The 19,533-nt window shown below is 35.8% G+C and overlaps 1 protein-coding gene and 1 long non-coding RNA gene across 2 annotated transcripts in view; both read right to left on the bottom strand.

Moving 5' to 3' along the window:
* LOC120475343 (uncharacterized) overlaps window positions 1-926 on the bottom strand; it is a 28,059-nt gene extending 27,133 nt beyond the window's left edge. Inside the window, exons 1-2 of the mRNA XM_089119964.1 lie at window positions 852-926; window positions 453-755 (exon numbers count right to left, since the gene is read on the bottom strand). Of these exons, the coding sequence (XP_088976090.1) occupies window positions 453-755; window positions 852-897 (349 nt within the window). The 5' untranslated portion in view covers window positions 898-926. The remainder of the gene's footprint in view (window positions 1-452; window positions 756-851) is intronic.
* Window positions 927-17,293: 16,367 nt separating this feature from the next.
* Window positions 17,294-18,285, bottom strand: LOC148973593 (uncharacterized). Its single transcript, XR_016146722.1, has 4 exons — window positions 18,189-18,285; window positions 17,993-18,107; window positions 17,437-17,494; window positions 17,294-17,322 (listed from the first exon to the last, which is right to left on the bottom strand). It is a non-coding gene; the product is annotated as an uncharacterized LOC148973593 (long non-coding RNA).
* Window positions 18,286-19,533: the final 1,248 nt, after the last annotated feature.

Raw genomic sequence — 19,533 nt, forward strand, 5'->3', positions numbered from 1 at the left:
AGATTTTGAGACATTCTATTTCAAAGCAAAAGACACTAACAAAAAATATTATACAAGATATATTGCCGTCACAAAACATCTTACCTATATACAAGAAGATAAAAATGCACAGACTATAGACAACTCTAAACATTCTTCTAAAGCAGGGTTAGAAAAACTCAAGCACACATGCACGGGTCAAACACAGCCAAAATAATGTGATGAGAAAGTATGTGAGACTTTACTGAAAATAAGATTTATATACATCTCCCCCTACTGACTGTATCAAAGAGGTCTTATTGTGAAGGTGGTTTTTGGGGAAGGAGGAGTATAACGTCATCAGTACAAAGGTTTTCAGGCACTACTGACTTGTCTGTAAAGATATGTGTTCATTTATTTGTGGTTGAGGCAGGTGTGATTGCCGTTGCCACCCAAAGAGTTTTTTGTCGTATAGTTTATTGTCTTTTATTCACTGTGTAAACTCGCAGCACACAGATACACCGCATCAATCCCCTCCTTAACATCCACAGTCAGGGTCCATTTCTTTGTCTCTGTACCTGAAACTTTAAAGCCAGTTTCAAAGTCCTTCTCGATAGAATCGGTAGTCCCGACGATGTTTCCAACAAGCACTGGCCCTTCACCTTTTATATGCCTGTACCAGTATTTGTAGTCATAGTCTGTGTCATTCTGGTAACAGTGCAGATCAACTGAAGATCCTGGAAGGCTGGATATGTACTCCGGCCATTGAGTGATCAAAACACTGTCACTGAAATCTGCTGGAAATTCAATAATAGATCAGGTTTGTTATCCCATAAAAGCATACATCAGAAAAACCATAAAAATCTTGCCTTTATATTACAGTTTAATAATACCTTTGAGAAAAAGCAGTGAAATGGATAGAAGAAGAAACATTGCCATTTAAATTTCCCTCTGCGATGTGTTCTCTGGTCCTCTTGTATTATTCACTACTTGACAAACTGGAGATTTATAAGCCACGCCCCTTTGTTACATCATGCTTGGGTTAAAATAGAATATAATTGGGTGAATCTATTGTGAATTAAAAAGATTAAGATAATTCAAATAACATACTATTTGAATTCAGCAAATTAAAAAAAGTTAAATTATTTTTTATTTAATATTTTATTTTCATATTACAGTATATACGTATTTATTATTAAATAATTTCTTGTACTTTTTTCTCACAATTGCGGGTTTATACCTCACAATACTCACCATAAACTCGAGTCCAAGTCTGAGGGGAAAAGACTGATGTTTTTTTTTCTCAGAGTTGCAAATTCATGAGAAAAAAGGTCAGAATTGATAGTTCATATGATGTATCCCTAAACTCGCAATTGCAAGAAAAAAAAATCAGAATTGTGAAAGTCAAAATTGCCTTTTTCATTTTTTTTCCTAGGCAGAAACAAGCTTCCATGCCTTCCTTCACAGTTTTTATGAGATTACAAGGTTTTGTGAGATTCACTCAATTATAGCTGCCAATAATCACCCTCTTTACGAATTTCAGCTCTGCTATAAGCCTTTTTATCAGATTATAAACTACACTGTCATTTAAAACCAAAAACCACAGTTACGTTTCCATTTCCTGTTTTAATGCGCAGGATTTTAGTCAGGCAAGTGATTGAGAATATAACACTGTGTCTTCTAGCAGCACAGTAATAGACAGCAGAATCTGAATAACTCAGGTCAGAGATTAGCAAAGCTCCAGTCGTGGTGTCCTTTCTGGTCATCTTAAATCTCTTTTGGAATCCAGATTCATAGTTTGGGTCAGCCATATCATAGCCATAACCGATGAGGGCCAGCGATTTGCTGTCATGAAGTTGTTGATACCATAACATGACATCTAAGTTTTTATCATCGTGAGTACAGGACATCACTGCCTTCTCATCTGGCTTTCTGAAGAGAGACAAAGGCTGATCAAACTGAACACAATCTGACAGACCTGTGTGAAGAAAATGAAATTAAATTGTTATGATTTTCTTACGAAATGAGTTTTTTAAAAGAGAATAAATTATGTCAAATAATTCAAAAACATCATACGTGCATGTAAGATGATAAAAATGGCTAGTCTATAAGCAACGCGGAACATCCTTTTATCATGAAGCTGTTGAGAGAGTAAGATTTAGCAGTGAGTACACATTAGCAGTATCTCTACTGTAAGTTTATTCACTAGAATTAGACCTCCCCCTACCGTCTGTTACACCCCACAGCTCTGGAGTTATGCATAAGCAGATGTGCAATACCACAGATTGTACACTTAGACGATATAGTAATGCTTATTAAAACAACATTTTGGTGTAAAATAAATATATTTTGTTGTACTCTCTAAAGTTTTGTGTATTTGAATTGAAACTTATTTCTAGTTTCTTAATTTTATTGAACGTGCACTTGTATCGTACTTCAAATTCTAAAAGTAGTTTTTAAAACACTGTTCATATAGATAATATAATATTAATTAAATAAAAGTTAAATATAATCAAAATGTTAGTATTTTGACTTTCAGTATGAATATGTTAACCTTACTGTTATCTGTAGTGTGCTCCAAAACAATGACAAAATTCTCATTTAGAAAATAAGCATTCAAAACGTGCCATCCAACATCCACGGACAGTCTCTTACTTTGGTCAATATGGATCAATGATTTTGATGACATCACTCTGCACATCAGCTTCCCGTCAAATTTCCTGTCCAATCAAATGCTCTCTGTCTCAATTTAAAGCGTCCCACCCTCAAATAGACGTTGAAGCTGCAGCTGAAATTGGTCAAATGTGCAAGAGGTTACATGTCAACTTATTCTACAAACACAAACCCTACAGTATACTAACTAATACTCTACTAATAGAGTTGTTTGACATGCTGCAAAGTTACTATAGTTAGAATGTCTAAAATGGAGCAGTAAAAAACAGTTCAATAGAAATAACATTTAAGTACTGTATGTTTTAGTTTACCATAATGCTTGTCAGTGTTACACATACACAACAACAAATATTTCAAAAAAGGAAATAGGTAATTATTAAAATAATATATTTTAAGATGTACGACTTAAGTGGGTCTAGATCTATCTATCTATCTATCTATCTATCTATCTATCTATCTATCTATCTATCTATCTATCTATCTATCTATCTATCTATCTATCTATCTATCTATCTATCTATCTATCTATCTATCTATCTATCTATCTATCTTGTAATATATATATATATATATATATATATATATATATATAATGTAATATATATGAAGAGTTCAGATGCAAAAGCCTCTAAGTGCCATTTGAAATTTTCTTCTTTAATGATGATTTTTATCAAACTTGTATATTTAATTTCAGTAATTTCACTTAAATAACAATTAATAGGTAATTATCATTGCCATTTAAGTGAAATCACTGAACTTAAATATACAAGCTTGATAAAAATGATCATTCTAGAAGAAAATTTCAAATGGCACTTAGAGGATTTTGCATCTGAACTCTTCATATATATATATATATATATATATATATTACAGATTAAAAAAAATGAACTGCTCAGAGCCTCTATGAGAAGGGGAGGGATTATGTTGTACACCGCAGAGTTTTGTCCAACTGTGTCACTCACTGCACAGAAATACACTGCACTGTCTTCTGATATAACACTGGAGAGCTGAAGTGTTGCTTGGGTTTTTGAGTCTCCATAAATATGAAAGCGATCATAGCCCTTCTCAGGATTGAAAGTTGTTAGGTAAAGGTGCCCAAGAGCTAGGAAGGAATTTTCCTGAGTTGGTTGTTGGTACCAGTAAAGGTAGTAATAGTTGCTGTACGTGTGGCTGCAGCTGATGTTCACAGACTCTCCCAGATGAGCTATCATGTCAGCCGGCTGATCAACAGATGCACCCAGAGAAATGTCTTTACAGGGAAAAACACATGTCGATTCCATCGAATCATAATTTTTAACTTAATTTGTTTTTATAAAATATTCTTCATTAAGAAGAGTACAAAAGTTACCTGCTGTGAACCAAAACAGCTCATAGAGGACAATTAAGATAAGCTGCATCATTCTTGCTTGGAATAAATGTCTTGACAGAGATGCAGACTCCGAAACTAAAGCATTCGGGAAACGTGACTTCTTCTCATCTGTGATTGGACATTCGTGGCTTAAGTCCCACCCCGTCAGTGAGATTCTCATAGGATTTAAGCTAAGAAATATTTGACTTATTCTTAGGTCAAGATGCATTGTAGATCAGTAATATGCACAAAATCAAATGTTCATAGAGCTATCAAATTAAACAAGGAATATATTTAACACAATACTATTATTGCCATTAATTTAAATATACATCGATTTACGGTGCCTTAAATTAATTTGCCGCCATTACAGTAAATATAAACCCAATATGTATAGTGCAAAAAGTAGTTGTTTTCCTGCCATCACTTTTTTTGTTCAACTTCAGTCTGGTTGTTTTGATGTAGTATATTCAAGATACTTGCCCACTAAACCATTTTTTATAGTGCCCTCTGTTTGTGAACTTTTTTATTGCCAGCTTTGCCATGCAAACAGGTTTGCAATTCATACAGGTGCAAAGTTGCACAGTTTTTTGTCAGTGGTAGTTATGAATTGTACAGCTGTGCGCACTAGCTGCACAGAAATACACTGCGCTGTCCTCAGCAGATATGCTGGAGATGATCAGGAATGCATCTTTTTTTGCATGTCCTGATATTGTAAATCTGGATTTGAATTTATCCTCTGGAGAAGGAGCTTCATAACTGAGCATTCCTATAAGGTCTAAAGAAGCACTATTGATCTTCTGCTGATACCAGTACAGGTATGGATAGTCGTTGTCACCATGATGACAAGAAAGATTTGCCGCTTTCTCGTCCACCGACTGTAGAAGATGTTTGGGAGACTGCTGAATGACAAGAGAACACACCACACACACTACAATAGGGTGAGGAGAGCATACAGTGCGTATAAAATAAAGAACTTAGACTGCACTGGAAATGCTTACCTGTTAACCAGAATGTAGTGATAATGGTTGCTATGATCATGCTGATAACATTAAGCAACAAAAAATTAATTCACAATGCAGTTTGCCTCTCTGAAATGTTTCCTGTGCATTCATAAATGTAACAACTATCAGATATCTTGAGGCTGAGACTGTTGTTCACCTCAGAAAGCAACCACTAAAATGCTAGATGTCGGTGTTTGCTTATTGGTCCAAGTCAAATGAGCCCACCCACAAGTGTCTAGGATATTTTAGTCATTATATAGCAGTGGCTTTTCCTCCAATGCAAATGTAAGTGGGATTTTTCTCATCTTGCTTCAAATTCTGAATGCAATAATTCTGAGTTTCATAATTTAAGGAAAGTAATAGCACACCTCTATGCAAAAAAAAAGCTCCATAATTTGAGGTATTGTCATGTCTGTACTACAAACGGCACAGGACGAATTAAACGCCTAATTTTAACCCTCAGGTGCTCTTCGGTCATTTCAATTTTGAAAAATTTTCTGTTTTGAAAATTAAAAAATCACAACTTCATCAGAATGTTACGAAACTTGGTGACTTTTATGGCATTATGCATGTGAATACAAAAAAAAATTGAGGTCATGATCCGAGCAGGCCGTAAAGTGGTCGTAAAAAAAATAGTCACACTTGTGGTCTTCGGTCAAAAATGACCCCCATAGGAAATGAATGAGAAATTGACAAAAACACAAAAATTCACCAATTTTTATTTATTTATTTTATTTATTTATTTATTTATTTTTTAATAAAAAATCGTTTTTGAGATTGCTTCAACTATATATTCAAATCCACCAAAAAAAAAAAAAAATGTCTTCATAAACATCTGGGGAATTCACATGCTTCTCCATAGAGAGCTATACATGCTATCTAGTGGTTACACCATGATTCTACGCTTTTTCTCTATACTGTAACCAGATGGTTCAAATTTTCTTCAAAAAATATATATATTTTTGAAGGCCTAGACTCTATATTAAACAAAAATACTGCATTAATAATTTTTTGAAAAAAATTATATATATATATATATATATATTTATTTATTTTTTTTCCATGGCAAAATAGACCATGAATATTGCATAAATATTAATACATTCAATCAAATTGTCTCAAAATACTAAATTACAAATAATAAATATTATAGAACAAAAATAAATTGCATTGGTTTTACTGGGATGGAGGAAATTTAATTTTTAGGTGTCCGGTCACTTTTGACCGGGAAGATAACAAGTGTGACTCCGAAACGAAGAGCACCTGAGGGTTAATACTTATAATATGCTGAAATTCAAGTGTGTTCGGAGTCTTTAATTTATTAATTCAATCCTGTTTCAGTTCACAAACAAAGGTCAATCCAGTCCTGTCTCTATATAAAGTAGATGTAATATTTTTATGATTAATGTTGGCATGAGTTGGCTACTAACAAGGCTGGTCTTCAGATAAACATCAAGCTTTACAATAAATTTGGTCCCACGTTATAATAGGTGTCTTTAACTACTATTTATTTACTAATATTTAAATTAATCGGTTGATACAATGCACTTGTGTACATGCATGTTTTTACATTTAGATTCGTACATCTACTGTAAGTTCAGGTGTAATTATGTTTAAGGATGCACGATATGTCGGCCACATTATCGGTATCGGCCGATATATGATCATTTTTAATGTTATCGTTATCAGCCCAACAAGAACATTTAGCCGATATCTAAAAGCCGATAAATAATGTATTATTTTCTTCAGCTGAGGCACTTTAGATGCGCACTATTCAACATGATGCTTTTAAATTGCTTTAAATACGATTGAAATCACTTTAAAAAGGGGAAATCCAGTTCTGTCTGTCATATCGGCTACACAACATTAAAATAAGAACATCATAATTGTGTTTGTATCTTGGCTTTTAATGAGGAGACTTTTTTTATAATCAGTCTCTCAAAAATTTTCTAAAAATTTGGATTTAGATTTTTCGGCCGATATATCGGTTATCGGCTTTCAAATATAAAGAATTATCGGTTATCGGTATCGGCCAAAATTGTCATATCGGTGCATCCCTAATTACGTTTATAATTCCAATATTGACCCTTCACTTACATGTTAATCCTTAAACCTAAGTCCCTAACCTTACCCATATCCCACCTCGAAACCTCTCATCATGTATCGTGAGCAATGCACAAGGCTGATGAAGGCATTATGCTGCTGTTCTCCATTAAACCCCTCATATAAACAGATGTATACTGAAACATCACATTTTCATTAGTGCCCTCTATTTGTAAATGTTCATATTACCGGTTTTGGCATGAAGTTGCAAACAGGTGCAAAGTCAGTTTTTTGCCAGCGATTATAACAAATTGTACGGCTGTGCGGCACTAGCTGCACAGAAATACACTGCGCTGTCCTCAGCAGATATGCTGGAGATGATCAGGAATGCATCTTTTGTAGCATGTCCTGATATTGTAAATCTGGATTTGAATTTATCCTCTGGAGAAGGAGCTTCAAAACTGAGCATTCCTATAAGGTCTAAAGAAGCACTATTGATCTTCTGCTGATACCAGTACAGGTATGGAAAGCTGCTTTGACCATGATGACAAGAAAGATTTGCCTGTTTCTCCTCCACCGACTGTAGAAGATGTTTGGGAGACTGCTGAATGACAAGAGAACACACCACACACACTACAATAGGGTGAGGAGAGCATACAGTGCGTATAAAATAAAGAACTTAGACTGTGTTGCACTGGTCTGGAAATGCTTACCTGTTAACCAGAATGTAGTGATAATGGTTGCTCTGATCATGCTGATAACATTGATTCAACCAAGCAACTGAACAATGAAATCACAGTGCTTCTCTAAATATACGTTTCGTCAGCACTCGGCAGTCATAAGAGAACCGCTATCTCGTATCTTGAGGCCGAGACTGTTGTTCACCTCATTTGACTGCGCTGTCAGTCCAGGTGCACATGTGTCATGTGATGGGGAGGGGTTTTTAAGCGGTCTCGCATGAACTTGAAGCACTGTGCAACACTCACTGCACAGAAATACACAGCGCTGTGCTCAGCTTTCACAGACGACACCAGCAGATTCGCCTCTTTCTCGGCATCTCCGCTTATGGTGAAACCCTCTCTGTCAGGCAAGAATTGTTTGAAGGAAAGGAGGCCAAGCGGTTCGAGACTTTGACCGTTTGCCTGCTGGTACCACAAGATTTTGTCATAGCTTTTGTCATTGTGTCTGCAGGTGATGTTCATGCTGGCTCCAATGACTAAGAAAAGGTCAATAGGTGTCTGTGTGACTTTTAAAGCCATAGACAGCCCTGTAAGGCCAGGAGAGAGACAGTTAGAGGTTAAACTGCAGTGACGATATAGATAAGTATTCACAAGTAATATCACACGCCTCACCAATACAACACTGAAGAAGGAAACATTTGACTGGAATTTCACTCATGATGAATGTGAACTTATGAGTGAGCTAGCCTGGTTTAATGGATACGTGGGTGGAGCCTGTTTATGCGGTTCACATCTGTGTGTTTTTACGTCTGCTGCCCCCCGGTGGATGCATGGACATTTAGACCCACAGCATGTGATTATAGAGAAATGGTCTGTCAAAAAATGTGATTGAGAATTATTTTCTGGAGTGTAACAAGTAGTAGGTCCGGCCCTGTAACCTTTTTACATTTGACATAATAAAAATAAATGTTGGTCACAACAGGACACAGCGTACAACAGGACTCAAGGCATACCCTAAGACAAAGGTGCTTTTCACTAGTGTATGATTGCAGAGAAAAATGTTTTTATTGAACAATAATTATGATACATTTATTTATATATATATATATATATATATATAGGGCTGTGAATTAGAGCCAGACCGATATATCGGCAGGCCGATATTAGGCATTTTATAAACTATCGGTATCGGCAGTTATAATGGCAGATAAATAAATATTTCAAAAATTAAATAAAAATGGATGAAACACGCTTCGACCATGTCATGTTGGAGTTGTATAAGTTTGTCCACCAGAGGGCACTCTACACCGTCCCTAGCCTGTTGGCAACACTCGTTTATAACGCGCAACACATTCTAGCTAACCACAAAGCTAGCTAATGCCACTATCATCAGTGGAATTTAATGAGCTTTGTTAATTAATTAATGAGCTTTGGTTCCTCCTTTGTTGCGACAATAAAAGAAAAAAATTCTTTTTAAAATGCATTATAATATTATTTTAATTAAAACTCATACATAACTACAAATAACTAGGGAAATCTGTTAATGTTTTGTTGTGCGTTCCTGAAAAAAATAAAATAAAAAATATCGGCCGATATATCGGAATATCGGATTTTAAAACCAACAAATATTTGTATCGGTATCGGCCTTCAGAATCCTTTATCGGTCGAGCTCTACTGTGAATCATATCCAAAATAAAATCAATTATATGTAAATATATATATATATATATATATATATATATATATATATATATATATATATATATATATACACAGTATATACATGTAAATATTTCTTAAATGTATAAGTGTGTATTTGTATACAAAATAATTATATACACACTACACACACATATATTATGTAAACACAAACTTTTATTTTGGATGCGATTAATCGTTTGACAGCCCTAATATACATATGTATATGTATAATATGGTGATTAACTCTAAGGTGGACACCCAGCTTAATATATTTACCATCTGGATCTAACCATGCCATGTCAACCTAGGTAAAAGTCATCCGAATGTTCATTATCGTGCCTTTCACCCCAAGAGCAGGGCGACCTTTTACCGCAAATACGTATTTTTACATATTCTTCCGTTCTTGAAGAACTGTTTCTTTAATTACCTTGAACAAAACGGAAAAACATTAAGACATTGTATCGATTCTCATTTGCTACATAAATCCAATATTTTTTTTTTTAAAACACTGATACATTTATAATCAAACGCGATCAGGATCAGGCAAATTTCCACGTGCATCATCAAAAGTGGTTGTTAAGAAAAGTGCTAAGCTGAATTTTTGTGCCATCTAGTGGTTTAAAAGATAACAAAGTCCAATGCGCTTTTTACCTCGGTACGCTTTTAGCCCTGCCTCTTAACATAAAGAACGAGTGACACTGTGATGTAATGTATAAGAGATTCATGATAAGGTTTTTGTGCAGAAGTGCAGGAAACACGCAGCACCGTGTTCTCTTGCAGCACAGTAATACATCGCACTGTCATCTGAGGAAAGGCTTTTCAGTGTCAAATTGCTGTAACTTGCACCATTCCCCGATTGCTCGATTTTCTCCTTGAAAACCTGTTCGGTGTTGCCATTTGTCCTGTATAGATACCCCATGAGCTGCATTTCTCCATTAAGAGGCTGCTTGTACCAGAGGATGACATTGAAGCTTGAACTGCTGTGAGAACAGTGAAGACTCACTGATTCTGTGTTGGTTTTGGAGAATATTTCAGAAGGGGTCTGTGTGATGATAGAGTTCACTGTGAAGCCTGTTAAGAGAATTTACAGTATTTACAGTAACAATAACGGTAGCTCTACTGTAACTCTTGATCCAGAATAAATACTGTTTAAATATATTGCATTACCTGTAAAATAGAGCAGCAATATAGCAGTGTTAATCAGATGTCTACTCATGTTGAACCTAAAGACAAATGATGAGAGAGCACAATCCAACCCATTCTTAAACTTTTTTTTTTGATGTCAAAAAGGAAGCTATCATATCTTTATAATTGAGAAAACAGTTTCTGCCCTCTAGTGTGCAAACTTTGATATACAAAATGGTTTTGACAACACTTTATTTTAAGGTGTACTTGCTACAGTGTAACTGTACATTTCATAACTGATTAATATTAAGTTTAGGGTTTGGTTTAGGGTTAGATGCATGTAATCATGCATAATTTACTGTTAGAACAACAGATAGTACATAACAAAGACACTGTCAAATAAAGTGTTACCTTTTTTCTGTTAAGCCTTATTCGCACGGGATTAGTGTTATCTGGTGACCTTGTGAGATTTAGAAATTACCCCGCCACATCTGAATTTCATGTGGCGCATTCGCACGGGATAAATGAAGCCTGTGATTATACTCAAATATATTGACTTGTCTCCCGGATATGACGTCAAAAAAGCGTTCTGATGATTGGTAATTTCTTTTCGTTATAGGTATACTATATATACAATGATGTATTAAAAACTAGAGATGCACCGATTACAATTTTCTTGGCCGATTTCCGATTGTCATTGAGTTTGACCTTTTCTTTTTTTCTAACCACTTTTTTATTTTCAATAACACAAATATTTATTTTCTATTTTTATATTTCTAAAACACCATATACTTTTACCCAAACTGAATTATAAAAGCAAGTTTAAATGAGTAAATTTTCTATAAATATTTTCTATGAAGAGTCTTCATTTTAATTTCTGACATAGCCTACTCCAGTTCTTGTTAAAACACACTAGACATGCAAATGCTGTGCATTTTGGGCACTTTTTGTGTGAAATTTGTCCATCAAAAGTGTGCTTTCACATTAATTTAGCGTGAGCAGTGCAGCAAAAATAGACTCTGTGCCGAAACCGCTTCACTGCTGCTCACGCGCAAGTCCTGCTCCCAGTGTGAACGCACTCGTTGATTAACATGCACACCGAAAAAATACGGTCTGCTCACGCTTGCGTTGTGAACCGGCCGTAACAAGGTTTCCTACATGTGCGTTCCGTGTGCACGTGTGATGCTGACGTTGCGCCATGTAAATCAATAATCATGTGCCGCCCGAGTACATTTTGACCGGCATAAAATCAGCAAACGTCAGACTGACCAGCCGGTAGCCGGTCAAGGCCGATCACGTGAAAATCGGCCAATGGGCTATATGCACGAATAAGTTCCGCATTTGACGCAAGGATGCTCTTCGGTTTCCGGTTGTGGAGATTGAAGCGGAGGTAAACCAAGGAAAACGGGATTATGGCAGAGTCTTCAATATTTACTGTCCTCCCGTCTTTGAAACGAAACGTACATACGTTTAGATGTAATTTTATACATAGTTATGATTATTTAATATAATTTTAAAAAGAAGCATAAACACAACGAGGGGTGTCTGTTTTGTCTGTTTTTGTGACTAACGTTGCTTTAGTATAACCATAAAAAAAATAAAATATAAAAATTCAATATAAATTCTCGGTATTGCATTGGACTCTACGATCGGCAGAAGTTATCGAGCATCCTTAATCCTTCACCGGAAATACCGCCGTGCATAGAGCCCATTCTGGTCATCAGCCGATCAATCGGTGCATCTCTATTAAAAATGGAAAACATTATTCTTTTGTGTTTTTTTTGTGCACAGACAACGTCAAAATTATCCCTTTTCACACGGATCCGTGAAAACAACTAAAAAACACTGTATTTTGTTTTATTTTATGTTGTGTTATTAAACATATTGTATTGTTCGCCGGTTCCCGCCTCCTCCTTCCCACGACAGAGAACCTTGTTACAGCATATTTATAATATTCTGCAGGGCTTTTACTAATAGAGTGAAATATGGAATCAGCTCAAGATGAAGCCTGTAACACTTCCAGTATGACTGAAGAAGGATCTAATATAATCCATCAAATTATGAACTGATGAAGTAGTTGATAATCAGTTTACTTATATAAATCCTGAATTCTAGACACCTATTGACTCCCATAAAAAGACAATCGTCATTGTTTATCTTATTCTTTAGAACATGTTCTAATATACAATGAATGATCTGTTGTGAGGTGTGTGTAGTGATGGTGTGTGCAGGTGTTGTAAACCCAGAGGAAGGTAATTGTAAAGAGGGCTGAACTCCTGCAGCACTGTGTGATACTGGCAGCGCAGTAATACATGCCCGTGACTTGGGCTTGTTTTCTACATTGTATGTGAAGTGAAGCAGATTTTTCACCATCACCTGATACATTAAAGTCATTTGTAAATGGATCCTCAGTCTTTGGAGTTTTATAGTACATATAAGCCACAAGTTTCAGTTGCGTATCTCCACCAGAGCGCTGGTACCATAATATAGTGTCGTAGCTCTTGATGGAATGACTGCATGTCAGTTCAACCAGACCGTCAGGAGGACTCAACACATCAGCTGGAGACTGATCCACGTCTTTACACACAGCCGGGACTGGACAGAGAGAACAGCTTGATCGTTACAGAAAAGTTTCAAAATCAATTCATGTATTTTTTTTTCTTAAATTGTAAAATTGAAATCTGAAACTAAACACTGATATGTATATAAATGTAAATAAATATGACACCTGTTAGCAAAAGCGCTGTCACAATTTGGATGGAGAGGCGAGACATCATGTTGAGTCTTCGACTGCACTGAGATGCATTGAGCTCCTTTCTTGTAGACAGGAAATGACATCACAAACCACCACAATGACCACACAGCCATTATTTAGGGGTTTTGTTTTTGTTCACACTATATAGATGTCGCTGTCTACAGTGAACTTGCATTAAAATAATTTTTAGATACAATGTATGTACATATTGGGTCTCATTCATGAAACATTCTACCCTATCTCACGACCAATTCGTACGAGTGATTCAAAAGTGGCTAATTCGTACTAATTCATACGACCTCACTCGTACGGATTTGTACGATTTGTCTAAACCCACGTGACGGTTATGTTTAGGGGCGGGGTCAGGGGTAGGTCATTCGTACGAATTCATACGAATTGACTAATTCGTAAAATATGTACGATTTAGCAAAATCATACTAATTCGTACAAGTGAGGTCGTACGAATTGTTCCGAATTAGCCACCTCGTAAATTTCGTACGAATTCCCGTGAGATCGGGTTGGAAACATTGGTAAATGTACAAGTAAATATGAGAGTGATTTGCGCTTCCCAAAAACTCATCTCCTTATTCACAAATACTTTGTAAATGTTAGATGTGATGGTTAAATGTGTGCGTTAACTTCAATCTACCTTATTCTCAATTACCATAAATCCCGCCCATTAAGTCCGACTGACAACTATATATGGGCATCATATTATGACACCAAACGAAGGATTTCAACATGTCTTCTCAAAAGCGAATGAAAAAGAACATTTTCTGAGATCCAGAAATCAAAGTTTTATTATCAGAAGTTCATTCAAAACATTTTATTTCCAAGCGTAGGCTACATAGTGGCATATCAGATCCTAAAACAAGGAAGCTTGGCATTATATTACAGATGCAGTTAATGGAGTTTCATCTGTTAATCAAACAGTCCCAGAAGTAAAAAGAAAAACCTTGTGTAATTATTAAAAAATTAAAAATGCTGTGTAAATATGTACCCGGTTAAGGTGAATTAAAATGCAGCCTTAGTTATTAATGAGCTAAACATTCAGATGTTAAACTCACTATTTACTCGTGGCTGGGAGCAACTAACATTTGGAAAATACAATTTTAATGAATCTGAAAATTTACACCAGAACCAATTTACACGTGATTTACTCAAAAATTCATTCTGCTCGTGTTTCTTGAATGAGACCCATTGTGTTCATGTATTGCATTGCAAAACGTTTGTTGCTATTGATGTGAGATAACGGTTTAATTATAGATGCAACTACCAAAATTAGTGACAATGTAATTTCACACAGGTATTTTAAAAACATGCATGTACACAATAAATGCATTGTATCAAATTAGTCATTTAAATGTGTTTTCTCTTCACCCCATAGCTGATTGTGTTGAGTGATGTTGTCTAGATCTCGCTCACGTGGTTTCACGCAGGTGTGTGATGATGCGTTGAAGATAAGAGAGCAGTTTTTGTCATGGAAGAGAGGATTTTTGTGGCGTTGTGTATAAGATGCTGCACAGAAATACTCTGCAGTGTCCTGGTCTGGTCTTGCTGTAAGAAGCTTTAAAGTAACTTCTTCTTGTCCATTTCCAGTTAAACTGAAATGATCCTTATACGATTCCTCATAGTCTTTTAAGTTGCTATATCGTGCATAACCGATGAGTTTCAGGCTAGAATCTCCATAGGACCTCTTATACCACAATATTGTGTCATAGTTACTAATTTTATGTTTGCAGGTCAGCTCCACAGACTCATTGGGTTTACACAGCACATCTGAAGGCGACTGGTGCACCTTCTCACAGATCAGGCAACCTGAGAAGCCATCAAAAATTGTTAAGCACAAATACTGTAGCCTTTATATAATAATCTGCGATTTATAATTCCACTAAAATCAAGATACCTGTAAACCAGCTCAGGAAGAAGATGATTTTAAATACAAATATAGTCATGTTGGATGATGCTCAGGCCATGAACACTACTGAGGTCTTCAGTTAAGCAGCAGAACTAGACACTGGAAATGATGTCATGTTGAAATGGGCAGGACAAGTTTTCTCAATAGAAAATTCTTCAAATTAAAGTTCTATTGAAATCACTGACTTATCATTTTGGAGTTTGTGGATGAATGCTAAAGTCACGTTTATATATACCGCTTGTGTACAGATTATTTTAAAGCAGATTCACAGTAATAAACGGGGTGTTCATTTTGCAAAACTTATCAGTTATGATGTATATCTACAAAATACAATAGTTTAATTTATCCAGTCAGTTCAAGATTTGTCTCGTTTGACAGTGTCAGTGCAGTCAAAGCGATTGCATTGCTGAATAGTAATCGTATTTTAATCCCTAACTGAGCAAGACAAATGCGACAATGTCAATGCACCAAAACTCCCTCCGGTGACAGTAAAGTGGAGGAAAAAAAACCTTGGTAGAAACCAGACACAGTCAGAACCTTAAAATAACTTTAACTAATAAAGGCCAATTCACACAGGCCACCAGATTACACAGCGCAGTCTCACCCCCAAAAAGTCATATAACTGACGTTTTGGGACGTCTTTTGACCATACGTCAATATTCGCCTTTTTAGGGCCCCCTTAAACGTCGGTAGATGAGGTTATGGGATCCTAACTCTACCCCAGACCTAAACCTAACCCGTCACCTAACTGACGTTAAAGGTAAAGCGTCAGTTGTATGACGGCCCGGGATCGCCATCTACCGACGTTTAAGGGGGCCCTAAAAAGGCGAATATTGACGTATGGTCAAAAGTCGTCCCAAAACGTCAGTTATATGACTTTTTGGGATGAGAATGTGTTGGATTACGGCACGCCTCTTCTCTGAACAAGCTGAATCCGAATCACAATGTCCATTAGTAAAAAATAAAACTGTAAGCCGGTAACACTTTATTTTGATAGTCCACTTAAGACATTCTAACTATAAGTAACTTTGCAACTACATGTCAACTAACTGTGATTAGAGTATTAGTAGACTATCAGCTTAATATCTGATAACACTTTATTTTGTTGGTCCCACAACAGATATTCTACTGACTATAAGTAGCAACTACAAGTCAATTTATTCTACTAACGCTAACCATAACCTACCAGTCTACTGACAGTCTACTAATACTCTAATGAGAGTTAGTTGACATGTAGTTGCGAAGTTAGTAGGATGTCTAAAGTGGACTATCGATATAAAGTGGAACTTTATCATTTTCACTGTCGGCAGCTGTGGTTGCCAGAACTTTAAACGTTAAAAATACGTTTATGGTTATACTGGCTTAACTTAAAATTTACAGTTGTAAACCGTATTTCATTATCTGATGTAATGTTGATTTAGCCACCTTTTGATGAATTGATATCTGTTTTGTACCATTTTAATACACTGACAACCAACAATCATCACAGCAGTGATGAGAGTTAAATGAGCAATCAAAACTCATCACAAGTAGTCACAAGGTTAATACTAACAAAACACAGGATAATCAGTTTGAATGCTTGAATGCTTGAAAGATGACAGATGCACAAAACATAGGATAAGATAGGCTTTTCGTAGGGCTCATGGGGGCCCTAGAGCACTGTGTGCACTTGCTGCACAGAAATACACTGCGCTTTCATTCAGCAAGAGCTCTGAGATCGTCAGGCTCACTGAACTCTTGGCATCTCCCTTCAGATCGTATTTTTTATCTGCCGCATTCTCCAGATTGGGGGTCGAATGAAAGGAATATCCTATAATGTGCATGTTTTGCCCACGCTGGTAGTACCACAGTATGGTGTTGTAGCTGGAGATACTGTGGGAACAGGAGAGAGTGCAGGACGCTCCAGGACTCACAATGACCGCAGCAGGCTTTTGATCAACACTGCTGAACCAATGGCCTGCTAAACAGATGAAGATACAATCACAATATTACTGCATTGCAAGAGTAGAAAGAAATTTGTCCAAAAAGAAGCATTTAAATTTATTTACCAAAATGCCAACAGAGCAAATATGAGAATAGAACTGGATTTCTCATCATTATCAAGTTCGCACAGGGTTCTTGGAATAGAGGGAAAAAAAAATAATTAGGCCTATAAGTTATCAATACAGCTTAGCTTTTTTTTTATCTGTCTTACTCCATTTGTTGCAAATTCATCTGAAGTGAATCTGAACCTCTTTCACAGGTCCGATGGTCCTCCTCTTCAGTGGATGTGTTGTGAAACAGCGCCACCTGTTGAAAAGACGAAATTCACAGTGTTCATCAAGCCAAGGTTTGAATGTTTTTTTCAGTGCTTTATAGTTTGTTTGCTGCGTTATAGAGTTTGGATAGCTATGATGACATCCCTTTGTATATTATTTAAGATTTAGTTTTTCATGGTGAATCACTTAACATCGAAAGCAAAGCTTCACAAACTGGATTGTTTGCTATAAAAACAGGCAGTCTGAAATGAACACCACAGAAGCAGGTGTGGATTAAGATTAAGACAGTAGATTTTTAATCAAAGAGATGTTTTTGTAATGAACTGTAAGGATCTGAAACACTGTGTAATATGCAGCACAGAAATACACTGCGCTGTCGCTAGACGAGAGACTTTTAATGCTCAAAGATCCATTGCTATTTCCATTCCCAGACATTTCTATTTTGTTTGTGAAATCTGTTTCTGTGTTCGGTGTTGTTAAGTATAATTGTCCCATCAGTGTGAACCCTTGGTCCTGGGTTTGTCTGTACCAGTTGATTCGATTGTAACTGGTCACGCTGTGTAAACACTGCAGTCTCGCTGTTTCTTCTGGTTTCCTGATCACGTCAGGTGGAGACTGGTCGACATTATAACTGTAAGAAAAGCCTGTGAACAAAGAGAAAAAATCTGATAAAAAGTGAAGTGAAATGTTTTACTACATGGATCTGGTTAACATTACAACCTTACCCGAGAGATTGATTAGTGTAACAGTAATTATGCTGAAAACTCTCATGTTTCTATTCAGTGGTGGAGAGATGAATCTAAACAGTCGTGAGTGATTGTCTGTAATCTCATGAAGCCTTCAGAAGGTCTGGACTCTATCGCAGCGCTTTCATTGGCCAAGGCCCAGAGGCCGTCTGACTGACATGTAGAGCAACCAATCACACGTTTTGTCTAGGAAATGTAAAGTCGTTGCCCCTAAAATAACAGGGAGGTACTCTTCGATGTTTTTGAAGTGTACATTTGACATATTTTGAAAATCCAGCATTTAGTTTATTCTGATATGTGCTCATCATTGTCACAGTTGTAAATACTGTTTTTATTTTTGTTTGGTTTGGTGTCTCAAGTAATGTTTGGTGTGTCACTACTGTTTTCCTTTCGTAGTCACTACGAGTTAGGTCGTGGCCCACTCCACTCGAAGTGTGGCTTCCTCTTGGGCTCTAGACGTTACATAAGTTACCGTGATGTTTTTCGCCTGTATAAAGTAAGGAAGTGTGCTATTTTCAATGCAGCCTGTGACTGCAGTATGATATATGACTTCATTGCACCCCATAAAAACACATGATAAATTTGTCTTTATTTTAATTATGTCTAGTATGTAGATACTCCTATACTCCTACTGGTTTTAATAGTAATGCAATAGTAGCAAACTGTTGGAATGTTTTTTTTTTTTGCATATACTAACAATGAAGTCAAAACAATGCAATATAGTGATTAGATATTTTGATTGTACCAGTAAAATTCAAATCACTTTTTTTTTCATGACAAATTTTTAATTTTTGTAAAAAATAATAATAATAATAAATCCAACAGTGCTTATACCTGCATCACAGAAAATATTTGTCACTTTTGTCATTTTTTTGAGCCATTATTTTGTCCATCTGTAATAAAATAAAATTATTTATATATATATATATATATATATATATATATATATTATTGCAAATGATAAAATATATTACTTAAATTAAACTACTTAAATTTTACTGATATTAAATTAAACCTAATTTATCTGTAAAAAATTATATAAATAATTTCACACAATGAAAATGTTTTTTATCTTCAACTCTAGATTTTCATAGTTTTTAAAATGTAGTTTGCTATTTTTTTCACTTAACTGACTTTCATATTTGCACTGAATGAATGTACCTTAAAATGCTGAAGGTTTGGTAAAAGGTCCCCCATGCTGTTTTAATGTGGCCTGCCTATAACAAAAACGATTTATTTTTTTAAATCATCCCTGACATGTACTGTAAATTGTCAATAGTTTAACAGAAGGCTCTACAGTTTTAGTTTGTGGTTATAACAGATG

Source organism: Pimephales promelas, chromosome 15 (genome assembly GCF_988280905.1).
Source record: "Pimephales promelas chromosome 15, fPimPro1.hap1.1, whole genome shotgun sequence".
Lineage (NCBI taxonomy): Eukaryota > Metazoa > Chordata > Actinopteri > Cypriniformes > Leuciscidae > Pimephales > Pimephales promelas.